The sequence below is a fragment of the Sinocyclocheilus rhinocerous genome, unplaced genomic scaffold (genome assembly GCF_001515625.1).
Source record: "Sinocyclocheilus rhinocerous isolate Xijiao unplaced genomic scaffold, SAMN03320098_v1.1 scaffold1476, whole genome shotgun sequence".
Classification (NCBI taxonomy): Eukaryota; Metazoa; Chordata; class Actinopteri; order Cypriniformes; family Cyprinidae; genus Sinocyclocheilus; species Sinocyclocheilus rhinocerous.
Window position 1 is genome coordinate 548,099 of NW_015659224.1, and position 13,920 is coordinate 562,018.

The following is a 13,920-nucleotide window of genomic DNA, read 5'->3' on the forward strand; positions in this document are numbered from 1 at the left end:
AATAACCTGCCACCAGACGGTAGTTTATACTACAGTTACTTCTACTAAACATTCTGACGATTTCATTTTTTTTTTCTTAAATGGCAGATGCACAGCAAATAAAAGACATATTTGTCCAGTCTGATCCATACAGCATAACTGTATCACACAAAGCACACAGATTAAGTTTGTATCATGCTGATAAACACTTAAAGCTTAATTCTTGAAATAGGAAATTAAATGAATATTGTTTAATTACAGAGATTAAGTTCTTTTTTCATTCTGTACATGTTCAGTGAGAAGCAGACTTGCATATAAGAGCACTTGGATGAAGAGGTTCACAGAAGTCCACAGATTTAGGAAACACTACTGGGTGTGTGCAATACTTAAAGTTGCTTAAAACTGGATAGTTGACAATGTAAAAAGGACTAACAGTGCATTTGTTAGGATGAATGTCTGGAGTGTTTAAAGTACAGTGCCTTCAGAAAGGTTTCACCTTCAACCTATAATTGTCTATTCTGCTGTGTTGCCAAGTCAGTTCAAAACATTTAAATGTTGAGATTCAAATTTAAAGAGTCACATTTAAACAAAAAATTAAAATCTTACATTAAAAATGAAAGTATTAAAATACTCTGGTACTGCAGGGTATAGGCCCTTTCACACCAAGAACACTAAGTATAAGGACAACTTTAACAATAAATGTATTAGCATCCACACCAACGGACAATCTGTTTATTATAAGCGCATACTGTAGTTATGTCAGCTGCCACTTTAAATGCTCAAGCTCTTTAAAGTCAGGCAGATTCTGATTGGCCTGTAAATATTTTTTATCGTTCATCAGCTGGAAAAAATTGTTGCGATAGTGATTCCAATGATATATAGTTCCTCTGTGTTGTTGTCATTATAGCTGTGGGGTGATGCCCCAATTCTGATCAAATTAGAATGATGATTAAAACTTTAACATTACAGCTATTGTCCTTGATGTAAAAATCCCTGAATGGTGATAAATTTGGTCTTACTGTACTACAATGTTGATAGAATAACATGGACAGCGGGGCATGAAGAGTTGAAATCAAATACAGAAGAGGCACAAGTGCTTAGAGCGGGTCCATCAATGGCGATACTAAAGCTCAAGTGTCTTATTATTATCTATTCCTATTAGGTTTGAGTTAAATGAACCATTATCAAATACTTTCTTGCTGTTAATTTATTGGAATGTGACTAGCTTACGATGAACAATAAAACCTTATCCTATTAGACAAATGTCTTGCTGTGTAAGTTCCTCTTTGACTGGCTAGTTGTAATGGGAGTGGAAGAAAAAATCCAGTAACTTCTAAAGTGCTTGAAGGTTCACAGACAACGATTTCATGCAGCAAATGGGAGGAAGGAATAACAATGACACATGAGGTATGATCCTAACCATGGTAGGACACTCGCCAGCTTCAGCCGTGGTAAAGACGGACCCGCTGAGATATAGAGCCACGGCACAGAGGGCAGGACTGCAGGGCATCGCTGCAGGTCTGGCAACAGCATACATGCCCACACGGCAGGAAGATCACCTGTGACTGTGACACAAAGCAGAACAGGAGAGCAAAATAAGGTTAAATAAGGTCTGCTGAAAAGCAAATCTTTTGCATTGTTACAAATAATTTCTATTTTAAACAAACATTGTTCTTTTAAAAATATACTGAGATAGAATTGAGACCTTACCTCATGTTCCATGCACACCACACACTCGGAACTGCTCCATCTATCAGGACTTGGGGCAGTGGGGGTGAGGGGGGTGCTGGGGGTCAGTGGAGGAGTGAGCTGCTGTTGAAGTGGGGCGCTTGGAGTGGATGGACCAGCTTCCTGCATCTCTTTTGCTGTTTTAGGCAATGTTGAAGGGGCAAACATGTTATGATACCCTCAATCACAACTTAAAAACAAACATCGCTGAGAAAGATCTACAAATGTCACCTAATTAAAAATAGCATGTCCTCAAAAGAAAATGTATGTTCTTACGATCAGACAGAGTGCGTTCTCTGGCCCAGTGGAGAAGAGCTTTCTGCACGCCAACCTCATTGATTCCCAACTGTAGTAACACAGAAAAGATTTTAATGGACATAAACCTCTGATGACAAATTCCAAGAGACACACTACTTAAAACTTCTGTGTGCTAAAACACAGAAGAAAATGTGGCGGACCTTTCTAAGGTCTTTAGTGGTCATGTGTCGCAAGGCCTCTGCAGTGATTCGGTGGTGAGCTATGATTGGCAGGTAGTGTTGAGCAGAGAGTTTACACAGCAGATTCCCCAGATCTGCATCTACAGCTGCCTCCTGAGGAGAAAGGAGAGGTCAGCAGAGCGTCCATGATTTTGTGATTTAAACACAGGGTCTTTGAGCCTATAGGAGAGCTGCTCTGACCTGCATCCGCAGAGACAGAGGTTTGGCATCCAGGAGCCTCTGATACTGGATCATCCAGTAGTTCTGCTGATTGGATTCACTTTTCTGCTCCATCTCCACCTGAAAAAAAAAAAAAAAAAAACTTCGCACCATAGTTTACAAATTACAACCAACATACAGATGCATCTGTTGCTTTTTTCAAAGTCCTACACAAATCCAACACTATGTATCAGGTTGTATTTTTTTTTTTTTAACCAAGTGGCGACTACCATGCTAAAATTTTAAATAAATTTTTCCACATCAGTCGGGTGCATTGCAGGGGTTTTCGAATTGGCCTGTATTTTCTTCTATTTCTTTATTTGATTTACAAATAATCACTGAATAACAAATGTTAAATATCAAAGCCTCAACAAATGACATATTAATCAGTAAAATATAATCCATGGAAATAAAATACAATTAGCACCCAATAATATCTCAAATAATTCTACACAAATCCAACACTATGTATCAGGTTGTATTTTTTTTTTTTTAACCAAGTGGCGACTACCATGCTAAAATTTTAAATAAATTTTTCCACATCAGTCGGGTGCATTGCAGGGGTTTTCGAATTGGCCTGTATTTTCTTCTATTTCTTTATTTGATTTTTCTACACTGAATAACAAATGTTAAATATCAAAGCCTCAACAAATGACATATTAATCAGTAAAATATAATCCATGGAAATAAAATACAATTAGAACCCAATAATATCTCAAATAATTAAATAATAAAGAGGTAAAAATTTGACCGAAAATAAAAGGATTTTAATGTTGTTTTAAAGGCTGTCAAAGTTAAAGTGCATTTATCTGATAATAAAATGTCCAACAAATTACATAAAATAAGCAGTAAAATATAATACACTGCAATAAAATAAAATTAGAGCAAAACTATTAATAAATAAATAAACTGTTTTACTATTTAACAGTTTTACTAAAAAAATAAAAAGCCTGTCAAAGATAACATGTATTCTTCAGATACTAATGTGTATTAATTTTTTTTTCTCCACACACATATACACCAAATTTGAAATGCTGTTTTTTGACAATATCGGTATGACCTAAATGTGATTTCTGCAACAGTGACTGAAGCATGTGAAATGTTTCAGTTAACTGATCCAATTTCGAATGTCTCTTTTGAGAAATCAAGAAAGTTGGTCCATAATCACTTACCAAAACCATCCTGAGCTCCTCCTCCCTTTGGTCCTTCTGTTTGAGTAACTGCTGCAGTAGGTCAGTCAGAGCAGTCCTCTGGTCAGCTAGCACCTCCTAAGACACACACACACACACACACAGTAAATACACACACAAAAAAAACACACAAAGGATTCATACTCCCAGAATACTGTGATAACTGTGATCCAGTGATAGAGGTGGTGTGAGCATGATATTTAAACAGGAATGGGACGAAATGACAATGACAGAGAAATGTAAAAACAAGGAAGAGAAGTGAAGTGTGATGACAGAGTCATCATTACTCCTCTCTACACTCCACAGCATGATGAAGCACTGACAGGAAACCACCACATCATCTACTGCTGCTACGTACCTGCAGGTTCTCAGTGTCCAAATTCCTCCTCTTAACCTCCAGCTTTGTCAACTGCATTAACTCTGTCTCTATGAGTTTAATCTATGGATACAAGCATACAGTGGGGGTGTGAATGGCCCCATGGAGACATGATAAAACAGCCACCTTTTGGGTTCTGCATCCAATGAGAGGTGGGATGTGAGAAGCATGGGCTCACTGAAACTAATCAATTTATTCAGCAAGGACACATTAAAAGTATCAAAATCCACAGTTAATACATTTAGAATATTACAAATATTTCTTTTTCAAATAAATGTTTTTAAACAACAAAAATAAGAAGCAGCATAATTTTCAGCATTGATAAGAAATGTTTCTTGAGCACCAAATCAACATATTAGAATGAAATAAATGAAATTTTTAAATACATAAAAATAGAAAACAGTGATTACTGTATGCACGCTGTATGCAGTGATGACTGTATTACTGTTTTACTGTATTTTTAATCAAATAAAATAAAAAGAGACTTCTTTCAAAAAACATCAACCCCAAACTTCTGAATGGTGGTGTATATGTTAAGAAATGACAGTGCTGATAAAGTTAAAATTCCTTCAATCAACCAGTAGTATGATGTAAATCACTGTATCTGTGGGGTCTTGTTGGCTCTTCTATCCTAAAGGAAACTTTAATCAGCATACCTGATTACGGATATAAGCATGCACACTGTCCTTCTGGAGTTGGAGGGCTTCAAAGGCGGCCTTCTGCATTTCCTCCTGCAAACAAAAAGCCAATTAGGTTTAATCATTCAAGACCTACTAGACCAACAATGCACCACCTGTAATATCTACAGTAGTTCATTAATGTATTTTGCCTTTAGAGTGAATGGATGGATGCAGAGCAAACTAGTTTTTAATAACAGTTTTCAATTCATGTACATAGTAGGTTAGTGATTTAAATAGTTACCTCTTGAAGGATCTGACTAATGGCTTTGCTTTTGTCTAGCTGCTGCAGGGACAACACTTGGTCAAACTTCCTATCCATATAGTCCAAACTAAATAAAGGGGCAAAAAATAAAAAATTAAGACACAAGAAAAAAATGCAGTTTACTCACTGCTGTTTGTTTGAGGTTTTTTATTAACAATCAGCACAATAACATAGTAAGTGATTTCAAAATCAGAGAATGTCCCTTTGAAATCCAAACAAGTGGTCATAGAATATGCATTTGAAATGAGTGGTACCAAGAGAAAACAGTCTCGCCTGACCACTTGTGGTCAGATCACAGAGACGGATGTTAATATCAGGTGTAAACAGAGTGAAAAATTGCTGGATAGAGTTCAAAAGCATATGTATTGGTGGGAACTGAAGCACCTCCTGCAGGTCTCAGACAGCAGAATCTGTGTCTTGGCTTCCCTGGCCTCCTGAAGTAACCTTAAAGAGTAGCTCTCTGACAGCATCCTCTGCATGGCACCTGCAAACATGTAGCCTTTTTCAGAACCACAATAGCTAAGCTTCTTTTAAATGTTATTCACTTTTTATGAGACTTTTTTAACTGATAGAGGCAGTAGATATGACAGAAAATAGGGGAAGTGAGATTGGGACATGATGCAGGTCTAATTCAAACTATGAGTACCAAAGCACCAACTTGTCTGGAGCAGCTTGTTTTGTCAGAGCTTCTAATGACTTTCCTAATAAATCTAAAAATAATTGTAATTTCTAAAACTCACTTGCCACTTCCTTCTTCCTAAGAGAGTTGGCTTCATCCTGTGTGATGGCAGTAAGGTGTTCCATTCGTATACTAAAAAACAACAAATACAACAAATTCATAACTGTATCTCTATTCAAAAACAAAACAAAAAACATCACGGTAAGTCCCAGATTTCACCATGTGTGTGATTAACATCTACATACACTACAGTTCAAAAGTTTAGGGTCAGTAATATTTTTTAAGGAAATTTTCTATTACTTTTACTTTTTATAATTGTTTCATTTGATTATTATTACTATTATTATTATCATTATTAAGCTAGGATGCATTACATAGATCGAAAGTGGCAGTAAAGGCATTTATTATGTTTTTAAAAAATCTATTTAAAATAATTTCACAATATTACTGTATTTTTGATTAAATAAATGTGACTCTGGTGAGCATAAAAGACTTCTTTCAAAAACATTTAAAAACCTTATCAACCCCAAACTTTTGAACGGTAGTGTATACATTACAAACAACAGATTCTGATACACAACTAACACCCCACTGCAGGGTTTGTGAAACCACAACTTAAAAGTAGCACTCCAGATCTTTCTGACATCTCCAAAAATACCTGAATGTAACAGTAAATGTTGAACTTCAATCTGTGTGCTGTAGAAGCACCACAACAGTGGCACTGTCCAAACAGCTCAGTGCTTGCACTAAATCTGGACTGAAGTTTTCTTAAGTGGTGCCATTAGAAAGAAAGAAATTCACTTAGCAAGAGCTGCATTGATGGCAGGAGCCCATACTCCATTACAGAGTTCGACCCACGCGTAATTTCCACTCACCGGTCTTCCTCCAGAGCTTGCAGAAACTCGGCGCTCTTTGCCTGGCTATAATCAAATTAGCACAAATGCACAATAAATAACCACCCTTCAACTACAGAATACTAATGGACTTAGCATGACTAAAGGGATAATGATAGCTAAAGAAAAAGTGAGATATTTAAAAAATGGTTCACACGGTACCCTCACCGTTTGTTATCAAGTAGGAGGTCAGAGATGCGACTCATGATATTGCTCTCTGCCAGATGTACTTTATCCAGCATTTTCTGCCTCTCTGTTTCCTGGGCCTTCTGCTGCTGAGACACACCTAACTCCAACCGTTGCTGCTCCTGAGAGACAGAAAAGCACAGAGACTAATCTTTCTTATAATAAGGTCATTGTAAATGAAAACATGTTTTTATTAGCTAGCTAAGTGTAGTGACAGTACAACCTGCTACATTAATACTTTTCTTCAGCAAGAATACATTAAATTGATCAAATGTAGCAGTAAAGACATTTATAATGTAACAAAACAAAAGATTTTTCAAATGATGACTGATGATGATTCATCAAAGATTCCTGAAAAAAGTCTCACATTTTTCACAAAAATATTAAACAGCACAACTGTTTTCAACAGTCAGAATAATAACATATGTTTCTTGAGCAACAAATCAACATTTTAGAATTAAAGGATCATGTAATACTGAAGACGTTCTATTAAAATAGAAAAAAAAAGTTATTTTAAATTTGAATAATACTTTACAATACTACTGACTTACTATATTTAAGTATATTAAAATCAAATAAATGCAGCCTTGGTGACCAGAGAGGCTTGTTGTTGTAAAAAAAAAAAAAAAAAAACTTACTGCCCCCAAAATTTTGAATGATAGTGTAATTCACTCAAATGTGTCATACGTTTGTAAAACACATTCAACTCTACAATAAAAATTGTTACCAGTTTGACAGACAGCAGGACATCCTCTTTGTGGGAGTTGTTGAGGAGGAGGAGCTGAGTGTGCTCTCTCTGTTTCTCTTCAAGATCTTTCTCAAAGATCAACTTTTCCAGCTGTTTCTGCACCTAGTGGAGAAACAGAGAGAATGAGATGTAAATACTACTTCACTGGATGATCCAACAATAACAAAAAGAAACCAAATCAAACATACCTTTCTTTTCTCATAGTCCATGAATTTGCTCTGCAGTGTCAGATAGAATATGTTACATTAACAGATCAAATGGCACACTATATTTTTAGGCACTGTTTGAAATGGCTGATAAATAGTGATGACTGACCTGCCAGGCCATCTCTTCACCATCAACACAATCCACCTCCTGCTTCCCTTCATCATGCTCCAGCACAGGCAGCAAATACTGGGATGGAGGGCAATACTCCAGACTCATCTCTAAATCCAATTAAACAAACCAGCTGCACAGAATGGCCTTGTACCATCACATGGGGTTACATTTTAATATTTAACCAAATCTCGTGCATAATCTGTATTGTACACAACCTGTATACATCAGTCTGTATCTAACCAGACAGTAATAAAAGCATATTGTGTAAACTACTGCTTTAGAACAGATCCATACCTGAACAGAGGTAGCTCTGCACTTCCTCTGTGCCGGCCGTGCACACTGATGCAGGTGGATATCTCATATCCTGTGCATCCAGAATCAGGCTCTGCCACACCACATATACACATAAAGACATGAGGATGTCTTTGCAGAAGTCACATTGACATTTGAGCTTGTACAAATATACTCCAACATCTTAAAAATAGGTTTTTGATTTAAAATACTCACTTCCAAAGTGCGAACACTGGCCAGTTCTTTAGGTAATTCTCTAATGCTATTCTCACTTATGTCTAGTGTACGCAGGCTACTCATGCGTCCCACAGACACAGGAATGTCAGTAAGGCTGTTCCCTGTATCCATCAAAACATTTTGTTAATTTAAATGGTTTACGCTTTCATGTGATGTTAAATAAATTCCTTTACAGAAAATTTAAATGACTATCAAAGTCTCCCTGAAACATGTTAGTAACTACCTGAAATGTACTGCAGTGCTTTAATGAAGGTGTTTAAAAATGAATATCTTTTTGTGCCAAAATTATTTTTAAAAAGCACATAACACACCTTTCACATTAAGTGTCTGTAGATACCGTAAATCCCCTATAGAGTCCGGCAGCTGTTTAATGTGGTTCTTCTCTACATTCAGCACCTTAGAGAAGAAATCAAGGTAGTATGTAAGCAATAAATATGAAGGATACTAATTATCAATTAAAAAATATATTTAAAGAAAATTGATCCTTGCTCTAGAAGATTCACACTTCACTTTGGTACAGGCAGGATTCTTTTATTGTTTTATTTGATAGACGTCTCTTATACTCACCAAGGCTGTATTTAACAATAATGCAGTCTAATTTAATAATACAGTAAAACAGTATTGTGAAATACTATAAAACATATATATATATATATATATATATATATATGTTTTATAGTATTTCACAATACTGATTATTTTAACAAGTAATTTATTCCAGTGATGGCAAACCTGATTTTTCCCCCCATCATTTCATTTTTCAATGACTCCAGTTTTCAGTGTTGCATGATACTTCAGAAATCATTATCTGCTGATTTGGTGCTCAAGGTACATTTCTTATTATTATCAATGTTCAAAACAGTTGTGCTGTTTAATATTCCTGTAAAACCGTGAAACAAATGTTCATAATTCGTTGATATTTAAAAATTTTTTACTGTTTTTTACTACAGGTCTTTACACTCACATTTGATCAAATGTAATGCATTCCTGCTGAATAAAAATACTAATTAAAAAAAAAATTATTCTTAGTGACCCCAAACTTTTGACACACTAACCTACCTAGTGCTACACAGTGATATATACAGTAATTATGCCAATGGGTCTTTTAAAAATCAGCATTAAAAACAGTAATCTGTTTTCAAATGCCACATAAGAAACAACAATTCACATCAGCTTTGTTCATATACAATAAAAATACCTGCAAGGACAAAAGCTGCCCGATGTCATCAGGAAGTGATGTGAGCTTATTTTCATGCAGGTCTAACACCTTAAGAATTGACACAGAGATGTTGTCACTGGACAGAAGTGTAAGATGGTTATTTGCTTGGCACTGTTGTCATCAATCAATTTCTCTCACCTTTAAAGTTGCTAAGGCACCAATGAAGCAACCTTTAGGAACAAGTGACCTCAGGTCATTTCCATGAAGAATTAACACCTGCAATTAAAGTGGAAACTGCTGTGAAAGATCTGATTCCCACCAAAGGTTCAGAGAAAAACACTACAGTAAATAGACTCACTTTCTTCTGGAGGACTTTACATATGGAGAAGGCACTGTGTATAACGTTTTAGCACAAAAAGTGACCAGCAGGTGAGGTCAGAGTATAGCATATGTAATGTTTTTACCCATCCAGACTATGTAGATTCATGAACCAGTTAAACTTTAGAGGAAGGATAACCTTTTGAAAGCTTACACTACTAAAAAGTTTTTAGTGGCAGTGCATACCTTGGGGTTAGACTGGGAGCGGAGTAATCCTTTTTGCCATCTGTGTGATGTCAGTTTCTGTCTGTTAGTGTGGTGGTGCCTTAGCTTGCTTGTTCTCAAACCACAACAGCATGTTACAGGGTTTTAATATTGACCCCAACTAGAACATGCTGTAAAGAATAGATTCGAAGTAATCTTGCACAGGCCTGTAAGACATTCGTTCATCTTCGGAACGCATTCGGAATTAAGATTTGATGAAACGAGAGCTCTGAGACCCTCCATAGACGGCAATGTAACTACAAAGGCCCATCAATATGACATCAGTGGTTCAACCGTAATTTTATAAAGCTACAAGAATACTTTTTTGTGTGCTTACTATTAACATTTTTACATAACATTTATTTTCTCACAATTCTGACTTTTTTTCTCACAAATGCAAGTTTATATATCCTAATTCGGACTTTATACTCTCTTTATAACTCTACTTAACTCAAAAATTGTGAGTTTGTCAAATCTGAGGGGAAAAGAGAGAATGACGAGTTGTTTTTCTCTAGGAAGCAGGACTAATCAACTCGGTGGTTAACCCTGTGCCAAAAAGACTGGAACATGCATTATAACCATGTAAGAATGAGAGATTTTGATTTAGATGACTGTACAAACTGATCTTATTCTCGGTTTCTCAGGTACCATTAAAGAGATTCTTGGCACAGCTCAGTCTGTGGGCTGCACCATTGATGGTCGCCCTCCCCATGATGTCATTGATGACATCAACAGTGGCAAAATTGAATGCCCAGCTGTAAGTATTAAATTCCATTACGCTTTGTGTGTGTGTGTATATATATATATATATTTATTTTTGCCTTTTACTTGCTGGTTTTAACTGTACGTTTTCTTACTTGCAGGAGTAAAAAGAGGATTGAAGACAAAATAAAACCATTAAAATGACAAAAGTGTTTTGATTTTCTTTCAGTGGTTGTCAAACAGGGATTAAGATGCTAGAAAACACGAGCCAAGATGTAAACTTAATTTTTTCTTCTTTGAGAAATAATCATTTTATATAGTCACATTTTAACTTAAACACTCCCAGTTTCTGTTTAAGCTTATAAACAAGCTGCATTGTAATAATGACAGCAAAAATAGCAGAACACACAAGACGATATGGGGGACCTTGAAGTCAGTAATTCATTGGCTATATGAGTGGAATATACACTCAATGGCCACTTTATTAGGTACAGCTGTTCAATTGCTTGGTAACACAAATTGCTAATCAGCCAATCACCTTGTTGAATCTATGCCACAAAGAATTAAGGCAGTTCTGAAGGCAAAGGGGGTACTAGCCAGGTGTACCTAATAAAGTGGCCAGTGAGTGTATATTACTGTATTTAGGGAGTACCACATTTTGGAACTACACACAAAGGGCATTCAACTGAAGATATCTGGCTTTTTTTTGCAGTAAGACACATTAAGCATATAAATTGACGACCAAAAAAAAAGAACCTTTTAGAATTACAATTATTTATTTGAAAAAAATGGCTAACAGGTACTCAAATATTCCCAAGTTATACAAAGTACAAAAGTATGTAAGCTTAGATATGTTTTGTTGCCCTAGAACATAAACCTGACTTTTAAAACAGGAAAAAAACTGGCATAATATGTTTCGCAACAGCAGAAACCTTGTTCACAAAATGTTTGAGTAATTCAAGCTGCTCACCTTTTATTTCTCGTCCTAAATCATTAACACACATTTCTTGACTCCGGTAATAGTACATTTATTTGCTTAAAACTGTGTGGGTACTACTGTGTTATGTATAACTGATTAAAGTGAATTTGAGGAGACAATGTGCATTTTCTCTTGAAATATACCTCACTGTATTCAAAGGAGCACTCCGCAGGAAAGTTGCCACAATCATTTTTGTACAGTTGCTCAATTTCATAAAGTGAAACATTTGTATTCAGTACCATAGGCTTGTTCTTGTCCCACCATTAACGTGGAAACTATTATTCGCCATGGTTGATGGAAACCAGGACGGACTGAACAAATATAAAAGTCCTGCTTGCTCTCAGTTTTCCACATCCTCTTCCTCTCCTTCATTCTCTCCCTCCTGCTCATCATCCATGTGCTCGTCTTCCTCTTCATCTCTACTCTTGTCGTTCTCACCTGGGCTGTTCTTCTTCTCCTTGTCCTTACGTTTTTGTTCAGATGCCTCCTTCTTGCCTTTCTGACCTTTCTTGTAAGCTGAAAAAACAGCACATAAACCAGTTATACACATTAATATGTCAGATGCTTTAAATAATTCATACATCTCTGGACCTGAACTCTTCGGTTTCATATAGCATTTACCTTCAAGTGCTTCCCGCAAGGGTTGCAAGAAACGCTCAAACTCCATCTCCTCCATAGCTGACATCACATCTCCAGCGTTGAGTGTCTTCCTTTTTGCTTTCATAGCAAAATTGTTTGCACTGGTGTCAACAAAACAGTGGAGGTTACACTCGAGTAGGTTGCCAGAGTACAGCTTCTCATAACGAAACTAAACGTCTGACTTACCAAGATGTTGCATAGAGAACGAAAACACTGGCTGCTTGAGATATCGCTCGTCTTGCCTCCTTGGAGACGTTAACTCCATCTGGCAACTAAACACGAAGAGGACAGGTTGACTGCATACTAATAAACACAATAAAACTGCCTGCAGTGACTGAAAGAGACAATTTACTTAACACTTTCATTTCCATGGTTTTCTCTTAAGATGCTTTTCAGCTAATAACTAACTTAGCTGTGTGATGACACTTACTGCCTCTTTTATAATCCGCGTGATGACAGCATTGGGAAGATTGAGGTCCTCTGGTTTCTCGGCCATTACACTGAATACACACTTAAAAGAGATGCAACACGACGATGTAATGTATTTTGGTTTATATTAACCGATTTGTGTTGTTTAAGATGCGTGATCAGATGTCAAACTGAACAACCGCGAAAACTTTGTGTTAGCTTAGCCGTCTAACTTATCTGAGGGTGAACTGACACCAGCTACAATCTAAAACGATTGAAGTGCGTTAAATAACGAATTTCGTTACCTTAAATATGCGTTAGATGAAATATCCGCAAATCAATTCCCTACAAAACAAGCGAATACGTACAAAAACTAGTGTGCTTCACTGCTCTGCAGCCCGCTTGATCATCCAAACCCATGCGTTAACCTTTCACCTCTCAGTGCTCTGCCCCGCCAACCAATAGAGAATGAGGAGTTACGTCACGATCTTTTCACTCCGCATTGCATTTCGGGAAGGCGCCGCCATATTAGCAGGATACGCTATCCGTTCCCATGGTTACTTCTCATTCTCTATAAGGATAAATGCTTATCTTTTGTTTTGTTTTTGCCTTTAAGTTAAACAACCATTCATTCTTCATTGTATCGTTTGCAGGGAAGAGAAGCTATTTTATCGCACTGCATGATATGCACTGCATTTCTCTCTTAGGTTTTGTCGAATTTGGTTTACAGCGTTGAACGTTACCCGATTAGCGTGAAAACAGTGTCGCCCGCTGGACGCTCGCTGCTGCTTCAGTCATCATATGGTACATTATCCAAATAAAAGTGTGTGTTCAACAAGCTGACAGAAGTCCATCCATTTCTTTGTTGGAAACTGTTCAGTTAGGACGTCAATTTGTGTGCGTGGGTGCGTATTAAGTGACACTTTTACGTTTGACCTGTAATATAAATTACACTGAATACCTCAAATGTGAATTTCAAGGTCGCTTTGTTTTGTTTTTGATTTTTTAAGGCGCTATCAGTAAATTACTACGACGGTTCACATCCTGGTAGCAGTTGTAGTCCTGTCAGTGTGTAGTCCTTATTTATTTAGCATACGTTCAGAAAAAGTCAGCGGTTTAGACTTTTATTTAGTCATAAATTGAACATTTCTCTTCTAAAATTCATAGAATTTTATGGGGGGGGTGGGGG

General features: G+C 36.6%; 2 protein-coding genes across 4 annotated transcripts; both read right to left on the reverse strand.

The window, feature by feature from the left end:
- Positions 1-837: 837 nt before the first annotated feature.
- Positions 838-9,908, reverse strand: lrsam1 (leucine rich repeat and sterile alpha motif containing 1). The gene is made up of 23 exons (XM_016531896.1): positions 9,886-9,908; positions 9,780-9,813; positions 9,620-9,697; positions 9,461-9,529; positions 8,574-8,658; positions 8,242-8,363; positions 8,029-8,119; positions 7,732-7,841; positions 7,605-7,634; positions 7,396-7,518; positions 6,651-6,790; positions 6,465-6,509; positions 5,651-5,721; positions 5,295-5,394; positions 4,890-4,977; positions 4,625-4,699; positions 3,951-4,031; positions 3,575-3,670; positions 2,385-2,483; positions 2,166-2,297; positions 1,984-2,053; positions 1,690-1,844; positions 838-1,544 (listed from the first exon to the last, which is right to left on the reverse strand). Exons 1-23 carry the CDS (start codon positions 9,906-9,908, stop codon positions 1,422-1,424), a joined length of 2,040 nt encoding a protein of 679 aa, XP_016387382.1. The 3' UTR covers positions 838-1,421.
- Positions 9,909-11,473: 1,565 nt separating this feature from the next.
- pole3 (polymerase (DNA directed), epsilon 3 (p17 subunit)) lies at positions 11,474-13,444 on the reverse strand. Of its 3 annotated transcripts, none has more exons than XM_016531914.1 (5): positions 13,100-13,444; positions 12,754-12,834; positions 12,510-12,595; positions 12,306-12,424; positions 12,025-12,200 (listed from the first exon to the last, which is right to left on the reverse strand). In XM_016531914.1, exons 2-5 carry the CDS (start codon positions 12,817-12,819, stop codon positions 12,025-12,027), a joined length of 447 nt encoding a protein of 148 aa, XP_016387400.1. In that variant the 5' UTR covers positions 12,820-12,834; positions 13,100-13,444. The 3 variants fall into 3 exon arrangements, with proteins under 3 accessions (XP_016387401.1, XP_016387400.1, XP_016387399.1); XM_016531913.1 differs by having other exon boundaries at positions 13,037-13,444; XM_016531915.1 differs by having other exon boundaries at positions 11,474-12,200; positions 12,754-13,443.
- Positions 13,445-13,920: the final 476 nt, after the last annotated feature.

Bases quoted from the DNA above. Each gene is read 5' to 3' on its own strand.
- lrsam1 (XM_016531896.1), bottom strand. From the start codon at position 9,908: ATGAATCTACATAGTCTGGATGG. The intron at 9,530-9,619 runs GTGAGAGAAATT...TCAATTCTTAAG, and splicing joins GTGCCTTAGCAACTTTAAAG to GTGTTAGACCTGCATGAAAA. The intron at 2,484-3,574 runs GTAAGTGATTAT...TTTTTTTTTCAG, and splicing joins AGGAGCTCAGGATGGTTTTG to GTGGAGATGGAGCAGAAAAG.
- pole3 (XM_016531915.1), bottom strand. From the start codon at position 12,819: ATGGCCGAGAAACCAGAGGACCTCAATCTTCCCAATGCTGTCATCACG. The intron at 12,596-12,753 runs GTAAGTGTCATC...CTTCGTGTTTAG, and splicing joins CGCGGATTATAAAAGAGGCA to TTGCCAGATGGAGTTAACGT. The intron at 12,425-12,509 runs GTAAGTCAGACG...TGTTGACACCAG, and splicing joins GTTCTCTATGCAACATCTTG to TGCAAACAATTTTGCTATGA.